We start from the raw sequence: 19,786 nt of genomic DNA on the forward strand, positions 1-19,786 counted from the left end.
CCCTGTGAGGTGGGTGGGGCTGAGAAAGCTCCAGAGAACTGTGACTAGCCCAAGGTCACCCAGCTGGCTTCAAGTGGAGGAGTGGGGAATCAAACCCGGCTCTCCAGATTAGAGTCCCACACTCTTAACCACTACACCAAACTGGCATCAACACACTGATGAAATAGTCAAGCTCTCATTTTCTAAGTCATTTTGCAATACTTCACCTTGTTGAAAGTTTACAAATAGCAGCCAAAACTGACATGTTACATCAGATAACTATGGTAGTATAAATTATATCAGAGGTATGTGTGCTATTCTGAAGACTCGCATGAAATTGCTGTATACCAGAATGCTACATCTGAGACATCTCTCAGGTCCAAAGGAAGCCAAATATGGCAGATGGGGTTCTCAGGCCCTAAATACCAGTATCCATTACCTGTGCATCATCTCATATATTTCTTGTGTATGTATCATCTTATTATCCACAACAACTTATGAAAAAACTTACACAAATGCCTTTGAGATATATTTACTATCCCAAGTCAAATTCCTATGTCTCTAAAATGTTCCACCCATCCCAGCCCCCACAAAAACACTGTGATTTGGGTGGCAGAAAGTCAGCGTGTTTCACAAATCCCGGAACCTGTTTCAGACGCCCAAAGGTTAGACGCACATGGAATGTGTCTTTGGTTTAGATCTCCTCATCTTGCTTTTTGCATATTAAATAACTCACATCAGTTCTGCAGAATATCATCTAGTCATATTTTTGACCAAATAGCAAAGGCTAGTTCTTTCCTGAACACTTAATAATGCTTCCCTGGAAGGATAAAAAAATTAAGGCAATTTTTTTTTTACCACAATACGCCAAGTATGTTTGGGGGGAAAAACCACCTTGCAGTAACACAAAATCGGTTGATTTTTGGTGCTGTTTTATGACCCAGGTGCATTCTTTCTTTGCTTCTTTTCTTTCTTTATTAGGAAAAAAAATTAAGAGCAGAGTGGGTGTATTTTGGGAGCACAGTTTAAGAACATGGAGGTGACAATCTACTAAAGGAAAAAGTTGAAAAGCTACTTCTATGTGTTCTGCCCCCCCCACCCCCAAAAGGTAATTCTGTTCCAGAAAACTGGCCAGACATGCTGTGCTTGTGTCAGTTTCATGTACTATGAGAAGTTGCATCCTCAGGATCTTGTACTTGGAAAACTAGCTGTTTCTCTGGCCAGGTTTAGCAAAATGCAAAACCTGGACTTCTAAAAGCTCTGTATAGCATGCCGTAGAGCATTTGTCCTGCACTTTGAAGCAAGTCAAATGAATAATGGTGTAATGGTGTCAGGCTCTATAATATGAGACAGTGATACATGGAAGTCTTGCTTCCCATAGTCACAAGTGCAATTTGACATGTTCTAATTTGGCTTCTATCTGTTGCAGCCATGGAGCATCCCATCCACCGTGCAGTCAGTGAAGGAGTTGAAAGGGACACGAGGCAGACCAACTCCAGGAGAAAAACATTCTTAATAGTTGTATTGACCCACACAAAATCCAGAACCAAAACCAAAACCATGTAATACCTTTTATTAGGACCAACCAACATGACACAAAATATTGTGCAAAGATTTGAGCTCACCAGAACTCTCCGTCAGGCCAGCTATTACAAAGTTAAAGTTTTTCAAGCAGATAATTTTTTCAGGTCCAGATCTTAAGACCCAATCTTGTCAGCATTTGGTGTAAGATACTGACAGGCATGCGATTTTATTATTGCTGGACTGGTATGTGATTATAGCTGTTGCATTCTGGCAAGAAGAAGTAAACAATGGAGATCCATAAAGTTTTCAGGAGTTCAGGCAGGGCTGGTGCTAGAGTTTCTGGCACCTGAGGCTGGGGGGCAGCTTCAAGGCTGTTGCCGCCCCCACACGCACGTGCACCCAGACTGCATGATGACGTCACTGTGTGTGACGTCATCACGCAGCATGCTGCTGCAAGCTGGCCCCATTGGCGCAGCAGGCAGCTGGGACAGTGCGCGGGTGGCCTCCAAGCCCTCCTGCTCAGCTGCCCCGCGCTGCCCTGGCTGCTTGCTGCATCTGGCCCGCAGTTGTGTGCAGGCGGCGGCGGCAGCATGGGGCAACTGAGTGGAAGGGCTGGGAGGCTGCCCACTCAGACTGCCCTGTGCTGCTGCCGCCAGCATGCGCTCCCAGTTGGGTGCAGCAGCTGCAGGCCAGGTGTGGCAGACGGCCAGGACAGTGCACAGGCGGCTTCCCAGCCCTTCCGCTCAGCCGCCAGTGCTGCCGCTGCCAGTTCCACAGTGTGCGCCCTCACCCCGGTGCCTCAGTGCTTGAGGTGGCTGCTGGCCCCCTTCCATGGACGTGCCAGCCCTGAGTCCAGGAACTATTTTAATGAGGCAACAGCCCAGTCCCAAGCAAAAAACCACCTCAAAGGCCAGTGATTTGAGCAGGCAGAGATTCTAAAGTTACTGGAGAAATAAACTATGGGATTATCCTTGTAGTATACAATTGAACTATTAGCAGTCTTTGGAAGCCTGGACGCTTCTTTTAGTTTATGAAATGCAATTGGTTCAATGGCCTTGATGTTACCCTAAATGGGGCAGGGGTCCTCCTTGTGAGTTGGGGGAATTAGCATTCAAGGAGACACAATGAGAGGGAGTAACCAGGATATCTCCATCAATGTATACCATGATTGTTCCCTTAGAGAACTCTCTGAATGAACCAGGCAGGTGCTCAACAGGAATGTTTTTTGTTAAAGGAGCAGCAAAGGCAAACACACAGAAAAACACCCACAGCATACACACAGGGCTAACTAGAAAACCTGTGGAGGCAGCAGCATGAGGAACCAGCACTTCACAGCAAGAAGGCTCAGACACGCATCTAAAGATGTGCATATGCATCCAAGGAACATGCACACAGCACATGGCTGGGGGCAGCCTAATTACAGAGCAAAATGTATCTGGGGCAGAACTATGTCTTCTGCCCCTGAAACAATAGCTTAATGGCTTCTCCAGAAGTGAAACAATAAATTGGGAAGGTTTGATTGTGCATATCTCAAAGAAACTATAGGTGAGAAGGGAGCTTGATGGTGATTGCTAGATGGGAAAGGAGTATCAGGGTCCCTGAATAGCCCTGATTGAGAAGGTGGGTGAGGGAAGGTGTGGAAGAGTGCTGATGGGATAAAGTAGGAACTTCTGGAGGAACTCTTTGTTTTTCTTAAGTGCTTCTCCAGGGCATGGAGGGGCAGTTAGTCAATCTGACTCACCTTCTGGTAGTTTTCCAACTCCAGCTGGCATTGGCATCTGTTCCGCCTTGCCAGGCAGTGTTTTGTGCTCATGGCACACGGGAAAGGGGTTTATGATATTTTATATTCATAAGCTGCCCTTTCAGTGAGTAGAAGGGGTATGACTGCTAACAATTAGTTTGCATCCTCAACACTTGAGGTTTACTTTGGTCTTATGATCTGCTATTTAAACGTGTTTCCACACGTTGGATAATCCACTTTCAATACTCTTTAGTGAACATTTGAAACTGATTTTCCGTGTGTGGAACAAAAAATCCACTTCAAAAGGATTGTGAAAGTGCATTGAAAGTGCATTATTCAACGTGTGTGGAAATGGCCTTGGTCTGTCTGTTCCTCCTTTCAAGATTTCCATGTAGCCCTGGCCTATGAATACATGCTTTTATAATAAAGCTGGAGGGCAGTTCAGGCCCTCCAATAACTCTCAGAAGATTCATATAACATCCATTACAAACATTCACAACAACAATCAAAATACAAACTGATAGCCAATCAACATAAGTATAGGAATTCTCATACCTAGAATATCAAATATGTAGGTTTATAACAAAACCTGAAGTCCTTCAGGCCTCCCAATAACTCTGGAGAAATTGCACTTTTTCTTCCTTATATGGAATACCCCTGCTCTTTAGCTCCCCCAGTGGACTCAGGGTTACACTTGCATGAAGAAACAGCACCCCACACACTGTCTTTTCTGTTTTCTTTTCTCGGTCACTTCTCTGCTTTCTTCACTTCTCACTTCCCTCTGTGGCCCCCTAGTCTCGTGCCATGGCCTCCCATTTATGCAATTTTTACCTGTGGCCCCCTTGGAATATCCTGGGGACCCCTGGGGGGGCCATATGGGCCCAGGTTGAGAACCACTGGTCTAGAAGATGAACAAATGCCTATTTGCATAGTGTTACAAAAGAGTTTAGATAAGCGCACACTGTACATTCAGAAAACATGAGAGAATAATCTGAGTTCAGATAACAGTTTGTTTTGCAAACTTAAGATTTAATATCATTCTCCAACAAACTGAATTCTTCAGGGACTAAGATTAAGGGCATGTCTACCACAGACTTAAATCAGGTTTCACAATCATTCTGACTTACTTGAGAACTCTAGAGTTGATAACTGTGAAGAAACCTAAGCTCTCTCGAACAGAATTCTCAGCAGTGTTAGGAAACTACATTTTCCAGGATTCTATTAAGAAAGTTTGTGGCATTTAAACTTGTGGTAGATAAGACTTCATGATAAATAAGGGAAGGAGGAGATAATAAATACAAAGTAATAGCAAAATGATGGGCATGCAATAAACTTGTGTGGTACCGTGGTTAGAGTGTCAGACTAGGATCGGGGAGTCCTGGGTTTGAATGCCCACTCTGCCTTGTAAGCTGGCTAGGTGACCTTGGATGAGTCACATGCTCTCAGCCTAACTCCCTCACAGGATTGTTGTGAGGATAAAACGGAGGAGAGGAGAATTGTGTGAGTTGCTTTGGATTTCCATTAGGGAGAAAGGTGATGTTATGACCCCTTTCTTTCTCTCAGTTAGATTTTGCCTTTAACCCTTTTCTTATTGCCTCCTCTGGGTAGATTTCTGACACCAGGAATTATATTCCAAAATAACTTCCCCTTTAATCACGTGTGCAAGCGTCAGTCTCCTTCATGGGACTATGTGGCCCTGAGGATAGGAATGGGATATGGGAATAACAGATACTCTGGGTTGGGAAAAAAAAACGTTTATCGTTATACGTTATAAGCGTATTAGTTTCATATTATTTCTTAAGCTTGATGGTTTCAAAAGAGTATTATTTGTTCTTAAAGTTACTTTTCATAGACACAGTCACTCAGATCTTCTCTCAGGCTGCGCACACAGTTTGCCTGCTTCTGATATCAATTTCTTACTCAAATACACATAAGACTTTCTCTCAGGCGCACACACAGTTTGCCTCTCTTGCCCTGACTGTTATTTCTAAAATATTTCTAAACGTATCTTAAAAATTTGATTTGCCTTCCTAACTCTTTCTTTCCATTCACTGATTTCTCATATTCAGTTCTTATAGAGCATGCTTCAGCCAAAGTTACTTGTCTTATTAAGTGCAAAATCAGATCTTTAACTGTTTAACCATCCTACTGAAACCAATAGGATTTTAAAGTACTTAACTACAAATGCAAATACAATTATTGGAGCGCCAATCTCATTTTTTTCAAAAATGTAAAGTAGCAATGGAAGGTTGCTGAAGCTGTTCCCTGCCCTCAACCTATCTGCTACAAATTGATCTGTCTTCAGAGCGCATGTTGGCTATTGCCTGAAACTGCACAACAACAAACAGGTGGAGACAACTTGGATAGAGAAGCTGCAGGCAGGGAAAGGGTTAAGCCCCCCCCCCCATTGCTTCTCTGCTCCAAATTCACTGCTCCTAAAGCTGCATGCATAAAACAGCATTGAGATCATATTATGAGTTTTTGTGCATAATGTGTAGTTTTCCTCTACATTTAGCTGGCTGGTTTCCCCAGGTAGGGCTGAGGGGAGTGAAATATGTGGGAAGCTGCAGGCCCTGGAAGCAGGAGCCAGAACACTAGGCAAGAGCAAAAGGTTGGGCATTTATATCAGGCTTGATAGAACCTTCATAGTTGACATTCCTGTTCCTTCTTTCCTGATAGAGACTCCTCAATACAGTATTTCTCAAACTTGCTTTGCTTTGATCTTTTTTTGCAAAGAACACAATCCAAGTACATTGTGTGGAAGGAATGGCGCACCTTTTCCTGCTGTAGAGATGCCACCCACAGAAGCTGCTTCTACATGGCAATGATCCTCTGTGTTGCTTTTATCACCACTGCAAATGCAGAAGCATGCATGTTGGCAATGGGGATTCTGCATGGGAAGTGTTTTTGTGAACTGTCTTTCTTTCTTTCTAAACCCACCCCCTTCTGCATATGCTCCACTTGTCTCCACGGCAACCCTTCATTGGCTCTTGGGACATCGTTGTCACAGCCACTGTCACCTTTTTTCTCTTCACAGTGACATGCACTATAGTACAACATCAGCAAAGTATCCTTTAAAGCTGTCTTGCCGCTTCCCCTCTCCATTCATCTCCAGACAATCAAGGACAAAAACTGCCCTTATATTTCCCTCTCATCTCTCAACAAAGGGCTAGAGACTTCATTTTAAAAACAAAATCTTGGAATTTAGGGAAACTGAAATTTGAAATGGAAAATAGTAAGTGGTGATGGAATGGCACAGCAGAAATAAAAGTTGGGGAAATAGCATCTGCAAAGAGCTGATGGCAAGAAAATGGTGCCAGTGTGGGTGGCATTTTGCAGCAGGAAAAAGCATGCCATTCCTTCCACATAATGTGTTTGGATTGTACTGTTTCAAAAAAAGAGCAAAGTAAAGCGGGTTTTGGGAAACTGTATATTGAGGAAGGGTGGGGGGTACTATTGGAGCACATTATGATTCTCCAAAGAAGCCAAATTTTGTAAGCAACCAGGGATACCTTTTTGAATATGTCATTCTTTTTGCCTGTACTAGTTTCCTGTCTCTCCTTCCCAAATTATTTTCTCTTTTTTATTTTTAAGAGTGTAATCTTAGGTTTCTATTTAGTTTACCATTTTCTCCTATGAAAGAAGAATGATTGGAACAGTCTTAGCTCTACAGGTGGCTTTGCTGCATGCCCTGCATGTTTCTTTTTTTTCCCCCTTGCATGGAATTTTCCCTTTCATGGAAAAAGTTATTTAATCATTCAGTTTTGACTTAAACAAAAATGTGCTGGCATCTTGCAATGCAAATTCCTCATTCTAATGGCAAGATTCCAGCAACTTCATTTGTAAATGAGCCTTCTGCATTCATAATTCATAAAATGGTTGGCATGTGTCCCATTAAAATAACAGAGGAAGAGAAAATATTCTTAAGTTCAAAAACACTCTTCCCCAGTTTTTCGGAACTATTTATACAAAAGGGATCTCATTTCCTCAATTAAAATATGTAACAACATGTGTATTTAGAGATACATGGAGGAGTAAAGATTAACAGACCTTTAAAAATATGGAGAAGCAATCATCACACGTTCTTTAAATGTTTTATTATTCACTGCAAGCTAAGAAAAAGCAGGGAAAGGCTCTTGCATGCAACAAAGGGGGCTCACATATTTTCCAAATTTAATAATAGGTTCTTCGTCTAGCAGCAGGACATTTGCTAACTGTATTTGAGTTCATCAAATCTAGCAAAGTGCCCCTTGTATTAGCAGTCAGATCCCTCCTCACACTGAGAGGGCAGTTTATAGATGAAATATTATCCTTATATTCCATAAGCACAAGGCGCTGCTTGGCCCAAGGTAGAATGGATGCCAACTGGACGGGAACCTGGAAAATTACAAGAGGTGATTCAGAGCAACTGGTTGACCAACAGCCCCCTCCTTGCCCCGGAGAGATGCATAATGTAGAACAATGAGGCTCCCAGGAAGCTGCTGTCTCATCCCGTCAACACCTAACTTTGCTTCCCCTTACCTATCCACCTTAATCAAGCAAAACTCAAGCTATTCAGCAAACCTGTTAACTTTTCCCACCCTGTACTCAATAGGTCATCAAGTATTTTTCACACCTATAGTCCACCTTAGGAAACCTCTCCCCTCTCCTTTGCCCACCTCAGGAGACAACCATTAAGCCATTGCTTTGGGGCAAAGATGTCAGTCTTGCCCCAGGGAATGTTTTGCCACATAATTGGACTCCCCAGGCATGTGAAATGTGTGTGTGTGTCAGGACCCAACGTACACCCTCAAATTCATTTGAGTTCTTTCTCTTCATTAAACATTGGTTGTTTTGTTGCTGTCTTCATGGACCTCTGTCTTCAAGACTGGTAATTATCACCCTCCCTAAACTGCTTTCTCACCTTTTCCTCCCTGATTTTCTTAGTTAGACTTGTATGTGTGCTGTGTGTGGTTTTGTGTACATTTGCCCATTTTATCTTCTCTTTAATAATAAAAAAACACCTTTTCCAGTTGAACATCTGCCTAATTTATCTGAGAGTTCTCTAAAGGAGTAATCCCCATACACATTGGTGGCGATTACCAGTCACACCCTCTTGCTTGCCTCCTTAATGCTAATTCCCCCAACCAATTAAGGAGACCTCCTACTTGGGTAACACATTAATTTTGGTAGATGAAATAGACTAGATGGAGCATTGTGGTTGTTGCAGTAAGCAGAGGCTGGTAGCAGTTTTGAAGTTAATACATGTTAACAAACTGAAGCTTAATCCTGACAAGACAGAAGTGCTACCAGTGAGAAGAAAGTTTGACCCAGGATATAAGGTTTCACTTATTCTGGGTGGGTTCCACTTCCTTGTACTTTGGGAGTGCTTTTGGACCTTCTGTTGGATAAGCAGGTGGCAACTATAGCCAGGGATACCTTTTATCAGCTTCAACAGGTTAGACAGATGCAGTTTTCCTGGGCAGAAAAGATCTGGCCACTATGATACACACCTTGGTTAAATCTAGTTTAGGTTACTACAATATACTGTGTGTGGGGCTGCCCTTGAAAAGTATTTGGAAACTTCAACTGATGCAGAATACTGCAGCCAAGATGCTGACTGGAGTGGGTCACAGGGAATATATAACTCCAGTCTTGACTCATCTACACCTGGGTCCCAATCTGTTTCAGGATACAATTCAAAGTACTGGTGCTGGCCTTTAGTCCTATATGGTTTGGAACCAACATACTTGGAGGACACCCTACGCCCTTCCAAACCTACCTGATAACTGCAGTTATCTTCAGAGGCCCTGATTTAGGTGCCCCTGCCTTCCGAGATTAGGTGGGTGTGGCGACTCAGGACAGGAGAGGGGCTTCTCAGCAGCAGCATCAAAACTCTGGAACTTTCTCCCCTTGCCTCTCCCCATCCACCAGTGAGTAAACACTTGTTTCGCTTGGCATTCCATCTATGTCTCCTCCCCACAATGTTTTAAACTATTTTTAGTATTTATTTTAAATGTTGGTTTTAAATTGTTTTAATCATGCCGTTATGTGTTGGTTTTAATGGCTTTTATGTTGTTGACATTTTAATTTGTATGTATTAAATTTGTTAGCTATCATGGTGGCCCTGTGAGGGTAGAAAAGCGAGGTAGAAATCTTGTTAATAAATAAATAAATACTCAGTGCTGTAAATAAACCAGCCAGGTTGATAGATACTTAGGGCATTGTGTGGTTTATGTCAGATGACACTGAGTGAAGAAAACAGGAGGGCAAATGAAGAAGGGTATTCATGATGGCCTGCAGGAGAAAAACATCCATTGCAGTGAGTGTTTATTTTTTCACTGCTTGTATGTGGGTTGGGCAGGAAAAAAATTTCACTTTTGAAGTGGACCTAAATCCCCTGTTCTGGGAAAATATGGGTCCAGTTCTTTCATGTACATGTTCTTTTTTATGTTGTAGTGAAGTACATGAGGGCATGGTCATGTAATTTGGGCGAATGTGTTTACACAACACATTTTCACAAAACAAACGTCTAGTATTTGTGTGAAGGGACATGCTTCATATTTCACCCTATGAACAATTTGTTTGTTTGTGTCCCCATTTTGGCTTCTTACATAATCAAATACCGGCACAGAAGCATTTTGCGTGGTGTCTCTTCTTGGCTATGGCTCTGCTCTCCACTTCCTTCTCTTTCTAAACTTAAGCTGCTGTATTGATAGTCTATATGACTCTTTTTGCTAGCAGAAGTTGTAAACTAGAATCAACACCTTGACACAACTTATTTGAAAAACTTTTGTTTAAAAAAAATTGAGGCTGTGATCCTAAGAGGCTCATACCAATTTACAAAACACTTCTGTGCTTTATGTACTTCTGATGGCAGGTCTTCACATCATACCTCTCTGAAAGATCCCCTAACCAGTTCCAGGAGGAAGCTTATATACTTGTTACATTGGAATAGCAAAAGACTAAAAAATGAGCAGAAATTACATGCAACAAGAGGTGTTGACATTAGGATTACTTGAGATTCAAGTCAACTGAATTCTAATCATGTGAAGTTTCAGCCCTGTTGTTAAATAAATTATACCCAGAAAACACACTCACTCAAATGAGACAAATTTCCACATAGACCAAAGAATTTTTTATAGCACAAAATAAATTATATAGAAAACAAAACTGCAACAAAATGCCCTGTATTGTGTGCTGCACAACTGATGTTACAACATGAATATATTTATTGCTTTCAGGAAAGAGCAGTTCAGTGCTAACAAGCAGATTAATTATACAACTTGTCCATCTTGATTTTCTTGGGTTTTAATCCAACTGGGTTAGAAGCATATTGCAGCATATGGACCATATATGGGTGTGGTTTCCCTTAGCAACTTACAATGGTGCCTCTGGACATCCTTGATATTAGCATTGAACACAGTTCAAAGCACACTCACAGTATGTATTTAAAATAAATTAGAAGCAACGTATTTAACTGGCTGGAAAATGGCCAATCGATTGCCTGTGAGAAGTATGAATCTCTACTAGACAGCCATGAAAGAACAAACTGAGGGACATTTTGTTCTTTCTCCCCTTTTTATGCCATCCATGTGCTACAAATTACTAACACAGGTTAAGTGTGAGTGGGTAAACTAGTATATATTTCTGTGGTTTAGTGCATTTTGCAGCCTCACTTTCAAAAATGTTTATTGTACTTCACTGAACTATTTCTACCATTTTTACATGGTACTATGAATCTAACTGGTAGACATTGCCTTTTGATCTAAATTAAAGTTTAAAAGGCATACCCTAGCCCCAAAATAAACTGATGATCTATACTTCACCTTAGGTTTTATATAAGTCCAGCTACTATAATAACAGCTTTCCACTGTTTCCAGGGCAAACGTGTGACTGTGGGCTAAAACGCGGCTCAGAGAAATCTACTTGAGCTCAAACGGCAGTAACTGACTTTAAACAGCTTTGGTATAATTCACTGCTAATGGAAAAAATGTACACACAAAGACTATCCATCACTGTTGGACACCTGACAAAAACATTAAGGAGACAGAGAAGACGGGAACCTGGTCAGTCATGTGGGTCTACTGAAAGGAAGATGCATATCCATATAAAGATATGGAGGCCAGGAATGATATCAAGATGTGACCATTAAATTTGGCTCTACTGCATTTATGCTGATATTTAGTTGCTAACGGCTGTCTTAAAAAGAAAGGTGAGAATGAACTAGGGTTTAGCCCCTGCACAAATTCTTGTGACCAGTTCTAATATTAGAAGCTGTTTTCCCCCCACCTCCAAAGTCTTTAAAGAGCTCTGCTGAAAACACTGCTTTGTATTAGTCATTCATGAATTGCAGTTGCAACCTTATGTGCTCCAACAGCAGTTTCCTAGGGAACAGCTTTTCAAAAATGCTGTACCAGGTATATCACCCTACCTTGCTCTGGGAAAAATATATATTTGAATTTTCTATCGTTTTTCTTTTCACTTCACTTATATCCACTATTAACTGGATATAAGAATAAACCATGTTTTATAATCATTGTTGCCAAGCAGCCAGTATCTTACTAATGCTACCACTAAAAGTGTCTTCTGTCAGCAGGGCTCACAACCTCCCAGGTGGGGGTCTTAGAATTACACCCAATCTTCAGACTATAGAGGTCAGTTCCTGGAGGGAACAGCAGCTTTGGAGGACTGACTCTATGGTATACTATACAGTATACCACAGACATCCTAGAATAACATCACATCTCTGCTGAGCTCCCTTCCTACCCAAATTCCACCGCCACCAAATCTCCAGGGATTTCCCAAACCAAAGCTGGTAGCCCTATCTGTCAGCTCCTTAGTACAGAACTCTTGTGTTGAATATCTTGTTACCTTATTAGGCAGACACTAACAAGTCCAATAAACTGCATTCATACTTCTCCACATTCGGCTCTGCTCTCGCTCCTCCAAGTTCATCCTAGTTGTTTTCCTGCCCAAATCCTCCAAATTCCACTGCTGAGCCACTAGATTCTGCCTTGCCTCTTTCTACCCTGGCTCTCTCGCAGCCCCACGCAATGGGCCAGTGTTACAATTTTTTAAAATTTATTTATAACATTAATGTCATTTAACAACCTTGCTTTTAGTTGCAAATGGAAACTACGTATTCACTGACAAATCAGGCTGGAATGTGACCTTCACAATGAAATCAGAATTTGGTATAACGCAACAGCAACAATAAATGAGAAAAGCTGCCGATCAGGAAGAAGCTAATATCAAAGATGAAAAAACAGCACCATTATATCGTGTGCCTTCGGGAAAATTTAATGAGAGAATCGGAGGCCTACTCAAAACATACTTGGCTGAGTCTAGATATAAAACGCATTTAGCCCAGTTGTGTAACCATTCAGCTATTTACAGAAGAAACATGCCACCATCCAAACAAAGCCATCTGAGCACAAAACTTTTTTTAAAAAAAGTAGGTGATCCTCTTAAGCAGCAGCATTTTTGTTTTTAAAAAAACACTCAGGTAACAAGAACAGACTCAATATTTACAAGTGCATTTCCTTTACAAAAATACAGATATTCTTAATAAGTAGGACAGACTAAGTCATTAAACCAATGACCTCACAAAATTTATTTTTTCACTTCAATCTGAATGATTCATAAGCTGAATTTTACAACCACAAAAAGGTTTGTTATAAGATGTTCCCACTTTTGACAAGAAAAGCTCAAAACATTTCATACATTAAAAAGAAAATTAGCAACTAAGTATTGTGTATTAAGATCTCAACATATTGCAAGAACGGCTATGGTAACACACTCATAACCAACAAATGATACAAGGAAGTACAGAAGCATTACTGCTAATGTCAACCAGCTCCCTCTTTTCATCACTTGGATCACAGCTTATGTAAGGACACTTACAGCCCAAACCTATGCACATTTTCTCAGAAATAATTCCCATGGAACTTACTCCCAACCAAGTATGCATAGGAATACAACCCTTGCCACTCTCCTCCGGCATTTACTCTGGGATATGTGTATATTCTCTACTATAAAAATGCAGCATAGTACCTTTTTGTAGTGGCTGACTGTGTAATAGGGGCATTTTATGTTTTGTTTGAAACCTAGAAAACAACTTACCACTAATCTAAGAGGCAGATATTAAATTCTGGCATTTTCTAACATCTTTTAATGTTATAATGAGCTCTGGAAACGAATAATCAAATGTACTGCATTGTATATGCATTATATCATACAGTGCTACTTATTAGGCAGGCATTATTGAAAGCAATGCATTTTGCCCTCCCAAACCATAAATTTTGTAAATGGATGAGACCACCTTGCTTTGAATCTCCAGATTTGTACTTTCAGACTTCAAAAGGTAATGTAATAAACCCTGTTGCTATCTTTAAAAGCCTGGAATTTTGTTTGTTCAGTTTGTTGTGCTTTTGCAACATGAAATGTGCACTTAATTTTTGGTTCATAGGCCAGGTATAACCAAGCATTGAAAACAAAAGCCTTTGTATTTTTTTGTAAGTTGCCATCACTGAGACCCTCATTATTATGGTGCTTTCTGATTGGAAGGCAACCGATATGACTTTTGATTTTAAACCACGTAAATACTTTTTTTTTTTAAAATCATAAAATGGTTGCGGGACCAATTGTAAAGCAGCACAAAATCATCCAGGCACAATCTAGTATTCACAGAAATAATCAACTGTGACAAAGCATACAGTTCCAGGAGAGGAATTCCATTCCTAAAAACCCCTCCGCTACAAATCTCACTTTTCTAGCAAGCAACTTCATCTAATGAAAAAGTACTGTTGGGCAACCAAAACAATATTTCCTGTTCAGGGCCCCTAATCCTCAAATGACTAATCTTATATACTAATAGCAAAGTGGCCCTGATCTGTGGATACTTAAATCTGGACATTGGGGCCATGAACAGACAAGACAGATCTTCTTTATGCAACTGAAAAATGTCTCGTTTGCAGAAAAATATGAAATCTAAAAACACACACATTGCTGGGGGGAGGGGTTAAAAAAAACCAAAAGTGTAAAAGAAGCACAGGTAGCTTTAACCAGATGCCCTCAGTGGTTGTTGCTAGGAAACCAAGTAACAGGCCAGTGTTCCAGGCTTTGTTTCTGCCAGTAAAAGGCAGGGGGAGGGGCCCTTTCCAGGACTGTTTTGGCCTTTGTTCCAATTGTGGAGAAATGCAGTATATAAATGAAGTAAATTAGTAAATATGGATGAAGATGAGGGAAAGATAAAGGGTAAGTTGTTTAGTGGGTTTGAAGGAGAGAAGGACATAGGTAAAGGTGAGCATATGGAGGCTGCCAGGAAGAGGGAAAGAGGAAAAAATGTGGGGAAGAGGATATAGGGAAAAGTGAAGTACCCCACACAAGTCCTTGCAGGTCCCCCACCATGCAACTGGGCTATAGGGGAGAGGATGTCTGGGGTGGAGCGGGAAAAGGAAAGGTGGATGGGAAGGAGAAATGGGAGAGGCTATGAGGGGCAGGGAAGGGCAAGAAGACATGGTGCAGGAGGAGACATGAGGTCCCCCACTTGTCTTGTCTGTCACCCATTCCTAGAAGAAATATACAGTTTATGCTCTTCATCTGTCTTGGATTTATTTTTTTCTTGTCACATACTCCGTACTCCTAGAACATACATAAAGATGCTGCTAGAAAAAATACAGTGGAAGATAATGGCCGTTTCCCCATGTCTTAAAAACAGCACCTCACTCACAGAACACTGGCAGCTTCTTCACACAATTTCTGATGTCACCCGGACGCAGGCAGCGATGATTCCGTTTTTGGGATGCCACAGGATGCTATTTTCAAGAGGTGGGAGAAACGGCCAATGTCACCCTGCAAATTCAGTCCAATACTTTTCTTTGGCAACAATCACAATAGGCATGGGACTTACAGTGTTTTGTTGTTGTTGTGTCCTTAGCCAGCACAAATGTCAGTTCCAAAAGATAACCGTTTCTGAGCAAGTTTTTGGGATATTTTCTGTATAAATAATTTGAATAAATGGGTTTGTACAGTTGAATGTTTCAGTATTATCAAATTTTTGGTCATATAACAGAATTGTACTATATAGGCATTTGAGATTGGACACCATACAAAAAGTAAGCAAATCATTTGGCACAGGACCTATGCTGAATGTATACTACTAGTCCGTCCAGATTCCATTAGTGGGAATTTGGGTTGCCAACCCATTTGGGTTGGCAACCCTGCTAAGGTCTTTCATCTCCCCAAATCCTGCTTCCCTGGGCTGTAGTGGCTGGTGATCTCCCAGAATTACAGCTGATCTCTAGAATACAGAGATCTGTTCCCCTAGAGGAAATGGCTACTTCAGAGGGTGCAGTCTATGGCATTATTCCCTGCTAAGGTCTCTCATCTCCCCAAATCCTGCTTCCCTGGGCTGTATCCCCCAAAATCTCCAGGAATTTCTCAACCTAGATCTGTCAACCCTAGTGGGAGCAAAACCTGGCACCACCTGTGTGCTTGTATAGTAGGGATAAATTTAACATTCTGGCATTTAACATTGTAAAAGGTCATTGCCTCAATCCAGGAAGCAAAGTTTACGTATGTAACCCAATACCTTATTCTATATTTGTGGGTCTCTGTGTGCCCTAAACTTGTGCCCTAGGCAGTATTTAGTTGCATACACAGCAACCTTGTAGTTCTCTGGACTGGACCTACAGTCCTTTCAATGCCTAAGTTGAGATGAGATACTGTATGGGAAAGATGCATGGAGTAACTTTTCATTCAAAGAAAGGAAAGGGAAATCTAGCATGCACAGGGCCTCAAAGGAAGTGAGCCACAGCAGACAGTAGTACTGTTCGCAGACTTGATATCTTTGTCCCCAGTTGAGTTTTTTTATTGCTCACTATAAAAATCTACATATACAGTTAACAGCTTTGGTGGGATATTCATGTCTTTAGTTGTTTAATCTTTCTTTGGCACAAAAAATCTCTCTCTGTGTGTTCTACTAATCCCTAGTCAATCCTGAATTTATTCTAGGTTCATTAGCATTTTTAGGAGTGGTCAAATGTATATATGTTCCATTCAGGTACAAAGAAGTTCTGTAGAAGACATCTGAGTTGGTCAGCCTTTGGACAATTATCCAGTCAACTGGATAGAGGTGCTATGCACGTGCATCAGTTATGCCAAGGTACAGGTCACCAGATTACATGCACAAGGAACATTTTAAGGCTGAGTTTCATGTGACGTGGTTGCCTTGAATTTCCATGATTCATGTGGAAAGATATTTGCTGTCATAAATTTAGGGTCCAAAAATAAAATAAAAAAACATTAAATTGGCATAAGTTTTCAGCCTGAAGAATGTGTTTGCTTACTGAACTTCTGCAGAAAGTCTTTGTATACAGAAGCAAATGTTTGTATTCATGTGAAAAAGCAAAATGAGAAAAAACAAGCCTTATTATTACTACACTTAAAAATACCTTGTCCAAATCCTCAAAAGCAATCATACCATCAAAATAAATATATAAGTTTGAGAATACATTTTAAGTCAATTGGAATGAATTTTTGAAACAGCACATCATGAGCCAACAAAGGAAACCTGAATATAATTTAGATATAAAAGGGGAAGTGGCATATACTTCATATGAACAAAATTCAGAATGTTTTTATGCCTGTACAAATTTCAACAATTCTCAAAATGGAAGAGCACTGGTATGAGAAGATAAATATTTGCTGCAACAAACCAGCATTAGTATCAATACTAATAAACTGGTAGAATACAACACAGACTTCCTGGTCTGGCACTATTTTTACTAAAATCAACGGCCAAGACTTTAGTAATGTCTGGGGTTGCCAGGCACAGCCAAAAGGAGACTAGTAACCAGTGGGAGATTAGGGAGGCAGTGACAGTTTGACATCACTTACAGTTTCCTCAGAAGTGATACCATACCTCTTTAGGAATTGGCAGAAACTCTATGGTTTTACAATAAAGTTTCCAACAATTCCTAGAGAAGACTGATGTTGCTTCTAGGGGTAAACTGGTAGTGATGTACCCTGGTAATGCCAATAAATTTATTGTGTATTACTGATTTGCAACTTTGTAAACTATCTGAAATACTGAAAAAAGTGGCTTTTGCATCCCTTTCCATGTTTCTGATAACTTCTAAATAGATGACTTACATATCTTTTCCCATGGTAAGATGCACAAATTATAGATATGCACTGAGTTCAGGTATCTCTACCCCAGCACAAGGAAATATGACAGATACTTGTTGAGAGGTAGAACCATAGAAAGAGATACAAAACACTATTAAACCCATTTTATGCCCTCCAGTTAATGTCTGAAGTCACCTTTTGAAACACAGCACTAAAAAGATTATGGCCCAGATCAAGATAAGCTAATACGCATATAGAAGGAGGTTTCAGTAATGCAATTAGGTCTACTGCCAGATGCACCTATCCAGGAATCACAAAACTAATTCTATGAGGCCAAAGGTACTTTTTTCTTCTTGAACAGCCCCATGTGCAGTATAACAAAATAATTTTAAAATGAAGCAAATTTCAAACAATTTTTGATATGGCATAGGAGCAAGGGAACTCAGCAGTTCAAACAGAAAAAGCTAAAACAGTCACTGAGTAGGGAAAAGTCCACTCATGAACCCAAGCAGCTATTTAGATCTAAATGATTATATAAAGGATGTTGGGATATAGGAGTGATAATTCTGCAATGTGCCAACAAGATCGAACATGCAATCAGTACTATCAGCTCTGACAACACCAGTAACTACAGGTGGGGGAAGCAGGCACTGGCTTCAATACAGACATCCCCTGTCATGTGGGGCAGCACTGATCACATGGGATGGCACAAGCACAGTGGCGGGATGGAGAGAGGATGCTGTTCTCTGCTTGGCAGTGGATCCCTTGTAATGAAGCCCATGTCTCTTTTATGTGGGTTCTACGAAACAAATCTGGATTTGGTCTTGGGCAGTATGCAATGCTCCTATAGAAGTAATAGCCTAAAACTTTTCATAGTCTAACTCTTTCTGCATTTAAAAAGCTGGATTTTCAGTATCATTCTATCTTACTAGAGTGAATCATTCCATTATTACTCCTGCAATTTACTCCTGTAATTTCTCCTGCAAGTAACTGCGTTTATTAAAAGTTGTACAAATTATTAAACTGTACTATTATTTGGCTTTTCACTGCAAAGGTAATGGAAGACAGGAAACAATATACAATATATTCGGATCTCTGTGATGATATCCAAACCCACAACACAACATTTAAGAACAACAAAAGAAATGCATGTGTGATACTTAAGGCAATTATCATCATTTTAATATTATCCGCCACTTTCTTAAGTAGCCAATAACTTGGGTCAGACACCTTTTCTGCCATATTAAATCTACTTCAGTTTCAGATGTGACAACCAACTGTTCAACAGCTTCCATATTCCAGATAATCACAAAATGTGGTTATCTGCATATGTTGATGTCTTTTACTGACACAAGATTATTGAAGCACAGTGGCCTCAATACATGTAAGCACACTACCCTTTTGTTGGATTATTACTAAAGTTAGAGAAAAATTGACATTTCAGAGGAAAGCTTGCAAGGGCAACAGTTTCACACACCCAACACATACTTTTTTGAGTCAGTTTACATGACAGTTCCTGTTTCCCCTTAAGGCATGTACTTTAAAAATTGTTATACAATAGATTAAAAAAACCCAAAACAAATAACCTTACCTGCTGCGTGTGTGCTGATTTGCTACTCCTCAGATTCAAAATCCAGGTAAGTCATATACACTAGTTAAAGGAGGCTATGAGACATTGTATGAGTGCCTGTATACACAATTTCAGTTCAATAATTATTGTTTCACTTCTCTGAACAAAATCCAATTTTTAGATGTTTCAAAAAGACCTCTGCATACTAAAGAGAGAGTTATGCCCTGACCTATGAGAAACTGAACAAGAAAGAAAGGTAGAAGAACAATAACCACATCTCTAAACATATATTATATACAAAATATTTCCAAAGGTATAGTCTTTACCCTTTCATACAGTACTTCTTTTAAGCAACATTATTCCATAAAATAGTAAATGTGAAAAAACTGCAACATCACATGTGAAAGACGCATGGCCTCTGTTAATGTAATCTAGGGGCCAGGGAAAATTTCTAACAGGCAGAGCAAACTATTCCAAAGATTCTGGCTCTTGACTATACATTGAACAATTTGCCTATGACTTGCAGACTTACATACCACAAATATCTTATGGATGCGTCAGTAGCAGAATGGCACTTGGCTTACTCTAATTTGGGTGGGGAGGGGGAAGAGAAAGATACAGGTGATCAACTGAATAAGAAGTCCATATTTGCATGCTGAAATTCTGGTTGTGTCCCCCCAGTCCAGGCACATCCATTCATTGTGCAATCTGTCGATGGGTAAACATAGTGCAGGATTAATCTCAGTGGGATCTGGCCCTTTGGTCTAACCGAAGTCAATTCTGGGTCGATACTGCAGTACCATGGGGTAAGACTAAAACCACAATGAAAACAAAACAAATAAAAAACAATGTATATACAC

At 40.4% G+C, this 19,786-nt stretch overlaps 1 protein-coding gene across 3 annotated transcripts in view; it reads right to left on the reverse strand.

The window, feature by feature from the left end:
• Window positions 1-10,344: 10,344 nt before the first annotated feature.
• The window catches only part of PCGF5 (polycomb group ring finger 5), a 55,663-nt gene continuing 46,221 nt past the window's right edge, over window positions 10,345-19,786 (reverse strand). For all 3 annotated transcript variants that reach the window (XM_054982621.1, XM_054982622.1, XM_054982623.1), the window contains exon 10: window positions 10,345-19,738. In XM_054982621.1, the coding sequence (XP_054838596.1) occupies window positions 19,691-19,738 (48 nt within the window). In that variant the 3' untranslated portion in view covers window positions 10,345-19,690. The remainder of the gene's footprint in view (window positions 19,739-19,786) is intronic.

This window comes from Eublepharis macularius, chromosome 6 (assembly GCF_028583425.1).
Source record: "Eublepharis macularius isolate TG4126 chromosome 6, MPM_Emac_v1.0, whole genome shotgun sequence".
NCBI lineage: Eukaryota > Metazoa > Chordata > Lepidosauria > Squamata > Eublepharidae > Eublepharis > Eublepharis macularius.